The following is a 17,217-nucleotide window of genomic DNA, read 5'->3' on the forward strand; positions in this document are numbered from 1 at the left end:
TCAAACAAAAAGTTCTTCTGAATTCGCCTCTGAAGCCTTCAATGCTAAAGTGGCCTCTGCCAATATGCATACCCACTGAAAGGCAACACAGATGATCTTATCCAGGACTGATGCAGCAATATTCATTCACATATAACGGAATAATTTGTGTAAAATTTGATTTTATAAACTTAATAGAAATTAATGGCATCTTGAACCATAATGGCTTTTCCTTCCTTGTACCAGATCTCCAGCCATGTAAAAGCAATCGACACAATTTATCAATCGACAGACTTCATGGGGATACGCAACATCAGCTTCATGGTGAAACGCATTCGGGTAAGTTTAAATTAAATAAATAAACCTCTTTAATTCCAAGTGTAAGATCAACTGATAAGTAACCTGAATATTCTATGTTAAGGCCCTAAAGTCATCTAGCTAAAATGGCAATATTGAGTCTGCCCAATCTTCCTTTGCAACCATGTAGACACTCACTTTAAAGCACAATAAAAATATATTTTGCCATAAAAGAAAATGTAACACTCAAATTGATTTGTGTATTCATAAGATTTATGTAGTTCCTTGCTTTTCACGGGGGAGGGGGTTTCTCATGGCCTCTATCAGGGCAGCACAATGCAGCTTTCTGTTTTATAGTGGTCGTTTTGAACATTGCTAGTACTTTAAATACATATGCCCATGTATACCCTTCAGCTTGTAGTCTGAGCAGCCGACACAACACATTTATTGGATAAAATAAATGTGCACTGTTAAGTGTAAAAATGGAAGTTTAACAGGACATCATCCCAGTTGCATTGTTCAATGCTTTACAGTTCTGTAGTATAGATGTTTGCATTCTAAATAGAAAGATGACACCCACAACAGGCATGTGGGTGACTGGCCAAGAATCCATGTATACTTGTGAAACAGATATGTTTAGAAGTCCTATAAATATATGTGTGACATGAGCAAAAACATGGTCCATAGAATTCCGCACCATATGGTGGGAGTAATTCCCATGCTGGCTGTATTACCATGGATTATATGATTAGCAAACAGAAGAGGAAATATATTTATCTTGTGATTTTTTAGCTTTTTTTCTGAGAGATGTGTCCTTAAGGTTCTCTACTTGGATTAATAAACAGTACACTGCAAGTAAAAGTTACCTATCCTGGTCATAAATTAAATTAGAATTTTGTTTTAGATCAACACAACAGCCGATGAAAGAGATCCTTCAAATCCCTTCCGGTTTCCCAACATCGGAGTTGAAAAGTTCCTGGAACTGAACTCTGAGCAGAATCACGATGATTATTGCTTGGCGTATGTCTTTACAGACAGAGATTTTGATGATGGTGTCCTTGGGCTGGCATGGGTTGGTGCACCTTCTGGTGAGTGAATGGAGCTTTATGATGTTGCTATAGCGTGCGTACGGGTTTTGTCTTTCTTGCATTATTATGTGGTTAATATTGACATCTTAAAACATTTCAAACGATCCATAATATTAAACAGTGCCCAGATAAGTCCCTATGATATTTTTTTCTATTTAAAATGTCTTGTATATGTATCTCTCTTAACTGCAAAAAGGCATCCAGTGACCACATTGCACTCTACAGTGCCTCCTCGGACTTTACATAGTTGTACTCATGACATCAGGGATTAAGCTTTACCTCTGCTCTTTAGATGTTTTTACAGCAGAGTTAAATGAAACCAGTGTTTTATGTGTTAGTCGTACTTCTGGTAGCCACTGAGGGTAAAGTTAGAACACTGACCCTTCTATTTTCTGTGTACAAACTTTATACAGTGATAGAGAAGAGCCCAATGCAACTGATGAGGAGTCATGCAGAAAGATCTCCTTTTATAAGATGAGTGAATTATGGTGTTAAGTTACCCCTTCTGAATTATGCTTTTACTATATTTTAAAATAAAATTCATGAATTAAAGGGATACTCTCACCATTTTTCTCCCTGTATGTGGCATATTTGTATTGTCAGTAGGGTACCGAACAGTCTTGTGCATCTGGATTTGTGGAAATTTCACACGTTAGTTAATTTGTATGAATGTCCGAAAACAAGGAAGGGACCCCAACGAAACAAACACAAACTAACCAAAGAGAATTTTGTTTCCAAATCAAAAGTTTAGAAAAGTTTAGGCAGAATATGAAAAATTACTTTTTTTTTTTTTATGGGTGTTCTTCAGCTTCTGTACACTAAAACGATACTAATTTGAGCTGATGACAGAATCTCTGTACTTGAAGCCCGGGTATTGTCACCAATACAAAAGTGTTTTCGCAATAGTACATCGCTTGCATAAGTATGTTACACCATTTACGGAATAAATATTTACATAGTTTGCCATGTTCCGATCTATAAAATGATGGATTAATCGGTATTAATCCATGTATTCAAGCATTACTAACGAAGACGGTGTTAATCACTGTAAACTGCTAATAACCTTTATAAACAATCATAGTCATTTAATACAATCAAAGAAGGAAGCCATTTTTTTTTTCTGCTGTAGCACTTCCGGAGCAAAGAGGCACTATGCTCTCAACAAATCTAGCTGTGTGGATAAAGGAAAATATCAATACAATTTTTTGTGGTGCACCTAGTCTGATTTGTTGACATATGTATGCAGGTTACTATAGGGTACATCTCTGACTTGTTTAATTTTGAAATAATTTTTTTCCTCACACTTACAATACATCATGGTTAGCACCTGGCAGCCTCCATTCGTCGCAACAGACATTCTTTGCGAAAGAAGCGTGACTAATACTCTTCTCCCTTTTCGTCACAGTTTTCTGGATATGTTGTGTGTGTACAGTACTCTGCAAAAGAAGAATTCAGGGTGGTCGCACCAAATATTGATTTGATTTAGATTTGTGTTCTGTTTACTTGTTTGCTTTTGTTAAATGAGAAAAAAATCCTAGTATTTTCAGATCTGTCATGCACAAATTAAACTTGGCTTTATTTTTTATATTTCTATACTCTTACTAGTAGTGGGTAAGCTTATTTGGTTAAAAAAAGTTTGTTTTTTTGTGCCTCCTTTTTTTTCTCAATGGTATTGTACCCTTTTCAGGTAGCTCTGGTGGTATATGTGAAAAAAGCAAGCTGTATTCTGATGGCAAAAAGAAGTCCCTAAACACAGGAATTATCACTGTTCAGAACTATGGTTCACATGTCCCTCCCAAGGTTTCACATATCACTTTTGCACACGAAGTTGGACATAACTTTGGTTCTCCGGTAAGTTTTGCGGTCCTCTAGGCGTTTTTGTGCCGCTCGTGTATACAGAGACGTAGACATGTCTTGTAGCTGAAGCTCTACGATGAGATGTCGTTATAGGGACGAATACGAAAGGGCGTTTTGATTTGCTCAAACTTCACAATCTCGGTTGAGATAGGCTTTTCATTGGATGCTTTAATATTCCCATATCACAGAATGTCTAATACTGTGGAAAGTGTTAAGAAAAGATCCAGAAAGAAGTGAGAACACTGTTCAGGGACGCTGATGGCAAGAGATGGACCATTTTGCTGTCTTTCTGTCTGGCAAATATACTCACACACTTTTTGGCTCACATGGAAGCCTCCTGAGCAAAAGCCTACTGTTACCCCCTCCTTTTTGTAATCTGTTTAAACTTAACTAGAAACCATGTTTTGTCTCCCTGTTTCAAGTCTTGGTTATTCATGTTCTAGTAGATTTATTTCTTATACTTTATCGGCTCCTGGAACCATATGGCATGCAGTGCCTTCCACAATGATGGATGATTATAAACCAGCTTCATCCCTCTAGTCTCACTTTAGTCATGTGACATAAAACATTTAGACAGTGGCAGCAGCTTTTTAACCTAGCTCATTTTGTGTTTACCTTTGTTGTGAGTGTGTGTACTTGTCTTTTGTACGGATGTCATGACTTAACTATTGAATGCAATGCCTATAGTTATAATTGGTTATATTCTATAATTTAGCTGGAACATTCTTTTTTGACGTGATGGTGTATTAAAAATCTAAAACAAACAGCACACACTTGTTACTCCGAATAGAGAAACATCCCTTTTTACTGAATCTAGACATTTTAAATACTTAACACGCATTTCTATTTTATTTATATTATAAAACTTTCATCCATGTTTTTTTCTTTACTTTTTTCAGCATGATTCTGGCTCTGAATGTACACCGGGAGAGTCCAAGAATATTGGGTTTAAGGAGAATGGCAATTATATCATGTATGCCAGAGCAACATCTGGAGACAAACTTAACAACAACAAATTCTCCATCTGCAGTGTTCGCAATATCAGCCAAGTCTTGGAGAAGAAGCGCAATTTGTGTTTCGTGGGTATGTCCTCAGTGAAGATCCAAATCCGTTCTTTGTGCCAAATTGCCACCAACATGTTTTTGTGCTGTTGAAGTAATTTCCTTAAAAGCTTGTCATGAAGTCTGTAGAAATCCTAAAACTTGAGATAAATATCTGAAATCCAATATATAGTCCAAAAGATGAGTAAACTATTTCTTAGTTTTTGTATGTATGTATATAGTTACTGAACCTTTCTTTGACAAGTATTTGAATCAATAGTCAATGTATGAACGAATCGTTAGAACTGTGTTCCAGATTTCTGAAGGACCTTGTATGTGTTTCAGAGTCCGGCCAGCCCATCTGTGGTAATGGACTGGTAGAGCAAGGAGAGGAGTGTGATTGTGGCTACAGTGACCAGTGTAAGGATATATGTTGTTATGATGCAAACCAGTCAGAAGATAAGAAGTGCAAGTTAAAGCCTGGAAAACGCTGCAGGTAAGTCCTACTCTGTTCGTCGGAATTCCCAAACCTTGAATTAATTGGCTCTAGTTGCGGACTGGTATTGAAATGCCAGTTTGATAAAATGCTTTAGTTTGCATAGGCCGATAGAAACTGTAAATTGTGGTGTTTTATGGTGCATTTTTTAAGATAGTTTCCTTTTCTCTCTATCATTTTTGATAGATTTAGAGCGATTTTCTTTTTGATTTGTCGTAGTGAAAATAAAGTTTTAGAAAAAAACATCTTTTAACTTTGTGCCGTTTGTATACTCTTTTTGCATGGATCCCCACTTGGCTCCTTAAATTTTCTGTCAAGCTCCTATCCTTTACATATATTTGTCGGAAATACAGGGGGCACAAATTTTCAGCGTAGCAGGAGGCACTATTTTGTGGGTCTACTTACAGCAAAAAAACATGATTAAAGTTTCTAAAAGCTTTACATTCCTATTTGTATTCCATTTAAATTGATGAACTATGTAGAACCACTGTGTGCATTGAAGAAGACGCTTATCATGTAAGCATGTATACAGCATGCTAGCTTTTCTTTAAATCTGAGCTTAAATTCTTTACAGCTTTTTAAAACGTTTTATCGCATTTAAGTACTGGTAAAAAGATAGTACACTTGCTCAATATCATCCCTGTTAACTAAAACGGGAGTTCTACGTGCTAAATGTAAGCATATTACAGTATGCTCCTGCTTTCAGGTGAGACAGCAGGGGGCGAGTTAAATGAGAGAGAAGTCTTATTTTATTCCTCTAGTAACTAAGAATACGTGTACCGATTTACATTCAGTAAAATGTACTGTAGTCCATGGAAAATGGAACATAATCTGTAGATGCATGCCTACTAGGACAGCAAAGGGGACTGATCAGCAAAAAATAGTTTAACTGTGTGTTAACCCTCAGTATATTGCATGTGATTTCAGCCCCAGCCAGGGTCCTTGTTGCACACCCCAGTGCACCTACAAACAGACAAATGAGAAGTGTCGTGAGCCTTCAGACTGTGCCGAGATGGGAACTTGCAACGGGTTCTCTGCTCTATGTCCAGCTTCTAAACCCAGGCAGAACCTGACGGCGTGTAACAGAGAGACTCAAGTCTGCATCAAGGGGGTAAGGGTCTTTAATGGTGGCACTTTTAGTTTGTATCTTTCCCAGAGGGGTTATAGTTGAAACTATATTGTACAAGAATTAAGACTGTTCATGTATTGTTGGACAGGCGTTACTTACAGTAGCAAAAAAAAGTACTTCCAGGCAGTACAGCCAATGTTTGACCTAGGCGGCATCTGCTTTTCATCTGTCTGCTGCTAAAACAAATAATTACAGAGTAACAGTTTTAAGTGCAGCAAGTATATGCGTATAATCAACAATAAATGTCTAACACTAACTAAAACACTTTGTACCACCTTGCAGCAATGTGCAGGGTCCATCTGTGAAAAGCATGAGCTGGAGGAATGTACATGCGCCAGTACGGATGGAAAAGATGATAAAGAACTGTGTCACGTGTGCTGCATGGAGAAAAGTAAGATGATATTTTGTGTTTAGGATTTACTGTGTAGTTGCCAGATACAACACATAGCAGAATATTTTGTTGAATGGGGTTATGGTAGGAAATATAACCTTTATGATGAACATTTAACTTTAGTGTTTAACTTAACGTGTTATACTATACAACATTATAAGTTACTTCAGAGCCTTTTTTGTTACTTGAAGGCTGTGGGGGTTTCTGACATTACGTTGATGAGACCCCTTCTAAGTAGCAATGCAATATGGTTGGTCTACTTGCACTCTATGATTCTTATATATTGTATGCAAAAGTTACATCAGTGATACCCCTGCTTGCTATGGCTATTTTTTTTTCTGCCAGACCTTAATCCTTTCAGGTGCATGAGATACCAGACTGTATATGACAATCTAGTCCCCCGCACACACGCATGCGCACACACACACGACAAAGACCTATGGTCCTTGGAAAACTTCTCCAACTTCTATTCTGTTGCATAGAGCTCATTTTTCAACAAAATACGGAATACTTTACAATGGCTAAATGTTATCTTCTCATTGGCTTGTATTTATTATTAAAATAACGTTTAACACATTTAATTCTATTTCTTACAGTGAAGCCGCACACCTGTGCCAGCACTGGTTCAGAAGTGTGGAGATCTTACTTCAATGGCAAAACTATCACTCTGCAGCCTGGATCACCTTGCAATGAGTTTAAAGGATATTGCGATGTGTTCATGAGGTGTCGACTGGTTGATGCCGATGGTCCTCTTGCCAGATTGAAAAAGGCCATTTTTAACCCTCAATTGTATGAAAATATTGCCGAATGGATTGTGGTAAGTTAAATGTGACTTGTGCAAATAAGTTTTTCTCCAAAAGTATACTCTAATTTTCCTTGAGATCAAAAAATGTGAAAATTTAATTATCGCTGTTTGAAATAGTCCTAAATTGACACAACTATAAAAAAAAAAAAAAAAAAAAAAAAAACTCTGCCAAAAAATGTTTCTTAAACCAAAGAGAATGGGAAAGTTATTACTGGCTCATATAGTGTAATGTATTTAGATAGTGATTAAGAATATAATTATGTTGTGAGCACAACATCTAAAATTGTTATGACTGAGTGGTATGCATAAATGGAACTACCATCATTTATGCATACGGATGCAATATTGTGACTTGGTATGCGGCAGTTAATTTCATTTATAGACCAATACTTTCAAGATAACTTATTCAAAGTGCTCTATAAATTGTTACAATTGCAAAATACCACTACTTTTTGGACTTTTGTATTTGCAACCCTATTATATATGCCCCCAGTATATTTGGCACATACCTTTCCCATTACCATATCACAAAAGTTGGAACCATGGATGGAAATGATTACAAAGTATATCTTTTTTTCCTATTACAGGTGCACTGGTGGGCTGTGCTACTTATGGGAATTGCATTGATAATGTTGATGGCTGGATTCATAAAGATATGCAGTGTCCACACACCAAGCAGCAATCCAAAGTTGCCGCCGCACAAACCCCTTCCAGGTTTGTACACGTTCTCCAGATAATAGATTTCACACAATTGCGTTATGCAGGATACAGCAAAATAAGCATGTTTTAAAAAAGTTGGACCTTAATCTTAGCTTTGCTATATTAGTATAAATAAGACTAGTGATTTTTATGTTGACTCTGCACTCGCCATCAACAGTGCTGGTGAGAGCAGATGGAATACTTGTTTCCCTTACCAGAAATTCTTGTCTGACCCGCCAGTTCTCGTGAGATGTCTGGTTTGAGGCCCAGTGTTGAAAAATTCTCGTCTCAAAATACTAATAATGGCTTTGGCATCAATTGTATATTGTTAGTTGAATGCCAATTATATATCAGGACTCGACAAACGCCATACTTTTTTGGCTTGCTCCTAAATCCAAACCAAATTTGTCAACTGTCCTATATTATATAGAGGAAATATATACTCTTTTGTTTTTCACAGGACTGGACATTAGGTAGACATGAACAAAAAACATGGCCATGTTGTTTTAACTTTTCAACAATCTATTGGGTCTTCATTTGCAGGCTCAATAATGTTGACAACAGTTTGGACACCTCCGACTTAATATGGTTTACAGCATATAGTATTTGGTAACATTTGCGTTAAAATACCCAGTTGTAATTATACATCCATTTTATGTTTATGCCATTGTTATCAAATTATTTGTTAAGATTACTGGTAAGAACCATCTAATCTGTCCATTTTTCCCAGTGTAGGGACTTAGACCTTAATCAGTTTTCGGTCTTGTCTTAGATTCAGGATAGCTTTATGCCTATCCATGCATGTTTACTTCTGATGAGAGGCTATTCCATTTATCTGGCAGAAAGAATAGAAATGTGAGATCATCAAAACATTTAAATGCTTAAGGGGTTTAATAAAGTACAGGAGGGAAGTGAATTACAGTAATGTTAGTACAAGAGGCCAGTCTAAAACCGGAGGGTCAGAGATTCAGCTGTAAGAAAGTGCTATTTTACAGACAAGTGTTGTACATATATATATATATATATATATATATATATATATATATATATATATATATATATATATATATATATATATATATATATATATATATATATATATATATATATATGTAAGATCCCTTTCATATTTCCTGAGAATTTGTGTCCTGCATGCTATTCACGATATTAGTAGTCCTCATCTGAACTCTCTCCTAAATGTCAATTGCAGTCTCCAGAACTGTACACAATACTCTACAGATCTTTGGTCAGACCTCACCTAAAGTGGCAGAACCACTACTCTATTGGTTACTAATGCCACTAGCTATACAACCCAGCATCCTACTTGCTTCATCGCATAACCTGCTTAACTTTAGGTCTTCAGAAATAACAGAACAGTGCCTCCAATTCTATTTTTTGCCTTGAGATTTTTACACCTCAGTGCATTATTTTACACATTAAAGTACATCTGCTTCAAATACCAAATACTATATACTGCCATTTGACTTGTTCCATCAGGAATGTCTACCCTGTTGTGAACCTTTGTATGATCTGCAAACAGTTATACCATCCCATTTAAGACTTTTTGTACTATCACTAATATATTAAAAAGCATGGGTCCCAGTACGAATGCTTCGAAGTACCACAATAGTAACAAGACCTTCATCTTAATATGCACCATCAACTACAAACTTGTCTGTCCTGTAACTCGGCTATTGCCTATGCCATTCAAAAGTGTGACATATGTTTTGACACTTCCGTTTGATCTTGTCATGCAGGCACATTGAAGAGAAGGAGACCACCCCAGACAACTCAACAACCTCCACGCCAGAGACCCAGAGAGAGTTACCAGATGGGACACATGAGACGTTAACTGGAGATTTGGTGTTTTTGCCTTTGGTTCTTCCTAGTGCCTACCATGGGAAAGATTAACTCCAAAGAAAAACCTACCAACAGTCATTGTCCCCCTTGTTAGCAACCAAGGATTAGATCTAGACACCAGGAGAAAGGCAAGATTCATACATAGAAGAAGAGCTGTACAAGAAAATAACCTCTTCTTTCTTTTCTTTTTTTCTTCTTCTCTCCTTTAATCCGTTACAACTTGTCTAACGGCACAAAGTATAACAACATTTATAAATTTTTTATCTGCCCCACTTCCACCATTCCTCCTGCTTATTGTTTGCTTCCAGCGAGACCCTTACCCCATTATTAAAAACTATTTCTACTGCTGCCTATTAAGACTAAGGAGAGGTATACCACATCCTCATTGGAGATTTTCGCTTGCCAATGTATATACCTGATTACATAAAATTGTAATGTACAAATACATCTGTGTGCAATTGTAAAAAGAAATTGCAATATGGATATAATAAGTTGTATTGTAATTTTTTTTTTCTTTCCGCTGTTAATGAAGACATTACTGTTTAACCCTTTGATGCCTACCAGATGTGTAACATATTTGGTAGCAATATGTTACACATCCCTGCGTCAGACAAAGGGTTAAGTGTCATACTCAGGATAACAGAGGATTTGGTGTAAAAAACTTACTGAATATATAAATATATATGTATAGATTTTTTTTCCTGGATGCTGTTACTAGGCAAATCCATATGCATTTTTCATTGCTCACATTGTCTCATTTTATTCATTTTCTCTTTTTCTTTATTTCCTTCCAGTGAGCCACTGTTTTTCATAACACCAGAGACAAAATGCTCTATTGGTTTCCTAAACGTAACAAATGGTCTTGTATTGGGGTTGAGCATAATATATATCTTAGGAAAGCTACACTGTTGGGTAATGGCCTTGGCATGTTGTTGCGGCATAAATAACCACTAACATGTATCTCAGACATGAACATAAACGTTTTTTGCAGACATACGTTTCATTACTGCTCATACCTAATTATTGTGACTCTGCCTTTTCATGATTGGGGTATTGCCATGCACAGTATGGAACAAATATGTTAGTATGTAATGTATTCATGCATCTGGTACTATGCATGTAAATTATATGGGCATTACCAATAAGCCACCTTGTTTAATTTCATTGTGATCCTTGATACATTATTGGACCTGGTAAAGGCACCAAAGTGTCTAAGTAGGCATGGTTTTAATTGCATAAATTTTATTTTTTATTTTTTTTGCTTTGTTTGGTACTCTCGCTACCAGAGATCTTTTTTTCTTTATCCTTCTTGGTAACAAGAGGTTAATTTCTAAAGCAACAGTTTACATGTTCATTCTCATAACAAAATGCCAGCATAGTAAAAAAAAAAAAAATTGAAAAAAAGCTTAAAACTAAAAAAAAAAAACACACAATAACTTCCTTGTAAAATTGTACAGTGTGTGTGTGGTGATTTTTTTTTTCAAACACATTTTTTGTACAACACTTTAGAAACAAAATTTTGTACATGGATTCCCCCATCTAGTAGTTGAAAAACTATAAATAATTCTGATTCAACCTTAAAAAAAAAAAATAATAAAAAAAAGTTAGATTAGTGTAGTTTTCAAATAAATTGATTGCATCTGTTATCAGATTGAGAAAAGAGGATAAGAGGGTTTTGATTTTGGATATGATGGGTTTATTTGTAAGTTTGTTAGCGTGGTAGACCTTTAAATTGTGTAAACTTTTTTTTCTTTCTGTTATATCTTTCTGTGGTAAGGTTTGGGGAAGACAATGCTGTTTTTTTTTTGTTTTTAACTGTAATGTTTGAACAGATAATGCACTGAACCACTCCACAGCAAGTCCAGATGTGGTAAGCAAAGCAGGAGACGCTAGAAGAGTTCAATCTAATACTACTGTCAATTTAATGTCCACTGTGTTTTATACAGTATTTTTTTTTTTTGTTCACTTTGGAAATTTTTACTAAAAAGTTGCAAAAAATTTTTAAAAAGTATTGTGCGAAGATATGTACATTTTTTTTCCTTTTCTGAAACTTGATGAAATGAATTAATAAATAGAAATGATGAAAATCTCAACCTAATTGGCCTTTTTTTGCTTTTAACTTTGGGATCTCACATATACAGTCTAGTGCTGTTTTACACATAGCACGCTTTCTTGTTAAATAACATCTTGTTTTTACTACGTAATTCAGTTTTTAGACAGTTCCATATTCTACAAGTGCCGACTGACCTGCTTCAAAAACCAAACCATTAAATCGGGATAGTCCAAACTGAAAGATTTGCTAAAAATAGTAGTTCCAGGTGACAAAATTATCCAGTAACTCCAGTCCTCCCTCACCTTTTAATACTTCTACTTTAACTTCTACCCACCTGCCTGGGCGCTACTGCCTGTGCTGGTCTTAACCACAGCAGTGCATTGGTAATTTACAGTTCATAGGACTGCAGAAGGGCTTCCACTTGTCCAGCACTGTTTCTTCTATCACAGACTGTGTCTTGCTGTGTGACCCACAGATTTGTGCTCATTCGTTCAGTAGATCATTTGTGAGGTCAGGCACTGATGTTGGAACGAGAAGGCCTGGCTCGCAATCTCCATTACAGTTCATCCCAAAGGTGTTCGATGGGTTTGAGGACCAGGGCTCTACGTGGGCCAGTCAATTTCATCAACACTAACCTCATCCAACCATGTCTTTATGGACCTTGCTTCATGCACTGGGGCACAATCATGCTGGAATAGAATGGCCTTCACCCTTCATACAAAGTTGGAAGCGTAGCTGTGCCCTAAATGTCTTGGTATGCAGAAGCATTATGAATTCGCTTCACTGGAAGTAGGGGCCCCATTCCATTATTCCTCCTCCACCAAACTTTACAGTTGGCGCGATGCAGTCAGGTAACGTTCTACAGGCATCCACCAAACCCAGTCTCGCCAGGGAAGCAGAATTCCTCGCTCCACAGAACACGTTTACACAGAGCTTTCCACCACTGGATCAGACGCTGGGCTTTGTACTTGATGATGAGAGGCTTGCACGCAGCTGCCCTGCCACAGAAACTCATTCCATGAAGTGCCTGCTGCACAGTTTTGTGCTGATATTAATGCCAGTGGAAGTTTAAAACTGGTGACTTTTACACACCATGCACCCTAGCACTCTGACCCTGTTCTGTGACTTTACGTCTAGCAGGGATGATATTTCATGACTTATTGTAAAGTTGGCATCCTATGACAGTACCACACTTGAATTCACTGAGCTTTTCAGAAAGACTTTTTTTTCCACAAATGTTTGTAAATGCAAACTGCATGGCTAGGTGCTTGATTTTATACACCTGTGGCAATTGATCTGATTGAAACACCTGAATTCATTAATTAAAAGGTGTGTCCCAATACTTTTATCCATATGGTGTATCTTTATTTACAGCTGGTATGTTAATCTTTTTGAGGGTATCATCTGGCAAACCTTGTCCACTCTTTCACACGGCTGCACTTCTTAAAAACAAAGTTGTCAGCTACAATATACAGATCCATCTGTCCTCTATGTAGAGCGTGGCCAGTCTGTGTGCTCCATTGTGGAAAGACAGAACTTTAAATATCTGAAAATAAAGGTTAAGCAAACCTGTACTTTGCCTATGCCAAAATGTTATTCCAAATGACCATTGTTGGCAGGACCGGATGTACAGCTGAGGCTGAAAGTTTACATACACCTAGACAAAAGACATTCAATGACATCTTCTCTGTTTACATCAGGTTAATTTTAAAAGAATCGATTATGGACAAAGTCTTTCAGTTCTAATTCTTTATACCAGGATTCAAATGGACAAAAGTTTACATACAGTATTTAGTGGCATTGCCTTTTAATAGCTTAACTTGAATGCTTGGGGAAGGCTTCCACAAGCTTTTCACAATACTTTTTGGCCATTCTTCAGAAATTAATTTGTGCCTCATTCCTGAACAATGCATTGTCTGTATGGTCCCATGAATTTTTAACTTGGCTGAGTTGCTTTGGTTTTCCTATGGTATAAAGGGCACAAAGGCCCTGGCTGTACAGGTAGGCTCTTAAATACAGCTACTGGTACCAATTAAGTCCTAAATATGAAAATGGGCACTCAGAAGAGCCTAAAAAGTCGTCATCAATTTCTGTGACTTTCTATACTGTTTAAAGACACAGTCAACTTGGTGTATGTAACCTTTTGACCCACTGAAATTCTGATAGGGTGAATTAAAGCAGAATTCTGTCTGTGATCAATTGTTTTAAAAGTACCTATGATATGAACAGAGTAGATGTGTTATTTGACTTGCCAAAAGAAATGGCATGGTGTTAAATATGTGGATTTGTGAAAACTTGGCTTTGAATCTCTTTAGGTGTATGTAAACATTTGGCCTAGATGTCTACATAGCTGGCCAGCATACCAAGACATTTTGGACAATGCTATGCTGGGAACAGTTTGGAGAAGGTCCTTTTTTTTATTCCAGCATGACTGTGCCCTAGTGTACAAAGCAAGGTCCTTAACAACATGAATAAGTATGGTGTGGAAGAACTTGACTGGCCCGCACAGGGCCCTGACCTTAACCCCACCGAATATCTTTGGGATGAACTGGAATGGAGATTGCGAGCCAGGTCTTCTTGTCTGACACTAGTGCCTGACCTCACGGATGCTCTACTGCATCCAACCTGTGGCCCTCCAGCTGCTGCAGGACTACATCTCCCGTAATGCTCTTTCAGCTAAGGGGCTGGCTGAGGAGTATGGGAGATGTAGTCCTGCAGCAGGTTGGACATCCCTGCTCTACTGAATGAAGGGGCAAATATTACATCAGAAGCACTTCAAAATCTTGTGGAAAGCCTTCTCAGAAGAGTGGAAACTGTCCCAATACTTTTGTCCATATAGTGTAACATTAAATAACATTAAATTATTTACTGAAAAAGTAAATAGAAAAAGAGCTACCTAAGCTTTAATAGTGTGCCAAACATAACATTTATTGACAGCCAGGTAGAGAAAAGATTTTTTATTTAAATATCCACTCTATGTCTCATGCTTGCTTCAGGGTGCCTGCAGGATATAACTTTGTTTTGCTCTGGACAACATCCGCTGCTGTGTCGGGGCCCTGGTATGTGGCCGCACAACCCTAGGTGCTCAACACCCTGGAGAGTGCAGTCACCCTGCACCAGGCCCTGTCCAACTACGCTACTGCGCAATATCTCCTGAATTCCATCATTGGGCTCTCTAGGTCATTAGTCGTCTGTATGTACCCAGTCCCTAACAGCTGTGCTGCCATGTTCTTTTTAGAGAGAAGAGGCTTTCTCCTGGCAACCCTTACAAACTAAGGCCTGCAGAGTCTGAAATGTAACTCTTGGGTTTTTTTTGCCATTTCTCTGAGCATTGCAGGACGTACACTCCTGGGAAGATTGTGAACTATCTTGAAGGTTTTCCACTTTTGAATAATCTTTCTCACTGTAAAATGATGAACTTGGAAATGGCCCTAGACTCCTTCCTAGATTGATTGGCAACAACAATTGCTTCTCTAAGATCATTGCTGATGTCTTTCCTTCTTGGCATTGTGGTAACACACAGCTGAATGCTCCAGACCAGCAAACTAAAACATCATATTTTATAGAGGTGGTCACACTTGCTGATGATCAATTAATTAAGGGGATTTTATTAGCAACACCTTTCTGCTACCTAGCATCTTACCGTATTTGCCCTGATTATAAGATGACGACCCTGATTATAAGATGACCCCCCCAAATCTGAATATTAATTTAGGAAAAAAAGAAAAAGCCTGAATATAAGACGACCCTATAGGAAAAAAGTTTTACCAGTAAATGTTAATTTATGTAAACTATGTAATTTTTTTAATAAAAGCTATGATTGAGAAAAATATTTTGTGTTTTATTCCTTTTATTTTCCAACCTGCCCCCCAGTTATGCACATCTGCCCCCAGGCTTGTCACTCTGCCCCATAAATGCCTTAAACCCCATAAATGCCAATGTGCCCCTTGATATGCCTTTTAACCCTCTAAATGCCACTGTGCCCCATGATATGCCTTTTAACCCTCTATATGCCACTGTGCCCCATGAAATGCCTTTTGACCCCCTATGTGCCATTCTGCCTCCAGAAATGCCTTATACCCCTAAATGCCACTCTGGCATTTAGGAGCTTAAAAGGCATATTATGGGGCAGAGTGGCATATAAGGAGGTATAAGGCATTTCTGCAGGCAGAGTGGCATTAAGGGGGTTAAAGGCATATCATAGAGCACTCTGCCTACAGAAATGCCTTATGCCCCCCATTTAACACCCCCCCCCCAAAAAAAATCTTACCGGTGCTTCTGACTCCCGGTGTTTTGTCCGGGCAGCGTGCAGACGTCTACGCGATGACTGAAAGGGTCAATGCAAAGGCATCAAGATGCCAGAGGGTGTTCAGAATACTGTAAAGGACCCTTGGATACTTCCTACTCCCAACATAGGGCAGGTTGGGCTTGTCATTTTTTTGGGGCCGCCAAGGAGTCTGCAGGACTGCTATACGTTGAGATGTTGATGACTGATGTCTGTTATCAGGGGTATGTCTCAATGTATGTGGTCCTATAAGCACAATAATATCTCTCCATCATGGCAGAAAGAAATGGAAATTTGATATTGATGATCTTCATGTGAGTCAAAAGTTAAACAGTGCTGAAAACGTTGGTGCTTACAGTGAATTTACTTGACGATATAAAAAGGGAAACTTTGGCTGGTGCGGAAAAATAACTTCCATGATGCTCATGCAAGAATCATAATATCTACTCTTGCGGATGACAAAACAACACCTGGGAAACTACCTGAGTTTCACTTTGAAACGTGATGTTTCAAAGTGAAGTTCTCTATAAATCCGTCTGTCCGCTTGAACATGTGTTTTGTCCACATGTTATAGCGGACAGACGGATTTATAGAGAACTTCACTTTGAAACATCACATACACTTGTGAGTGCATAGAGTATATCTATCCGTCAACATTACTGTTTATACTTCTACACTATTATTTTTTTCTTTTTTATACCATTTTATTTTATCGGTTAACACGAGCGCACCTGGTTGGATAGTTTTGCGAAGTTTCTACATTTGGAGAGTGTGTTACAAGGTCGCAGCTGTGTAATCGGCCCAAAAAGGGTAGTATCCCCCTTGATTTATTTCTTCTTATACACTTAATATACGGTCTGAGACTGGTTTTCACAATCGTTCACTCTTTTACACATCTTTCATTTGTGCCTGACTTCACAAATGTTGTTTTGGCTGTATGGGCACAAATTCCAACAGAAACACTCCAAAATATTGTGAAAAATCTTCCTGGATGAATGGAAGCTTTTATAGCCGCAAAGAGGGGGGTAACTCCATATGTATGGCCGTGGTTTGAGAATTGTATGCTCAACAAGCTCAAATACAATTGAGGCAGAATGTTGACATACAGCTAGCCTAGAGACATTCAAATTCAAGTTTTCTCAACTCCACATATTTCATGTTACCATACATTTCATTTGCTAAGTCAGTGGAGGCATCTACTTTGTTCACGTCAGAGGTAATTTTAAAATGACTGATTA

General features: G+C 37.7%; 1 protein-coding gene across 1 annotated transcript in view; it reads left to right on the forward strand.

Moving 5' to 3' along the window:
- The window catches only part of ADAM10 (ADAM metallopeptidase domain 10), a 79,003-nt gene extending 67,269 nt beyond the window's left edge, over positions 1-11,734 (forward strand). The window contains exons 7-16 of the mRNA XM_053461903.1: positions 226-318; positions 1,181-1,364; positions 3,052-3,215; positions 4,121-4,304; positions 4,607-4,757; positions 5,685-5,868; positions 6,169-6,277; positions 6,874-7,094; positions 7,670-7,796; positions 9,539-11,734. Of these exons, the coding sequence (XP_053317878.1) occupies positions 226-318; positions 1,181-1,364; positions 3,052-3,215; positions 4,121-4,304; positions 4,607-4,757; positions 5,685-5,868; positions 6,169-6,277; positions 6,874-7,094; positions 7,670-7,796; positions 9,539-9,633 (1,512 nt within the window). The 3' untranslated portion in view covers positions 9,634-11,734. The remainder of the gene's footprint in view (positions 1-225; positions 319-1,180; positions 1,365-3,051; positions 3,216-4,120; positions 4,305-4,606; positions 4,758-5,684; positions 5,869-6,168; positions 6,278-6,873; positions 7,095-7,669; positions 7,797-9,538) is intronic.
- The last annotated feature ends 5,483 nt before the right edge of the window (positions 11,735-17,217 follow it).

Source organism: Spea bombifrons, chromosome 4 (genome assembly GCF_027358695.1).
Source record: "Spea bombifrons isolate aSpeBom1 chromosome 4, aSpeBom1.2.pri, whole genome shotgun sequence".
Lineage (NCBI taxonomy): Eukaryota > Metazoa > Chordata > Amphibia > Anura > Pelobatidae > Spea > Spea bombifrons.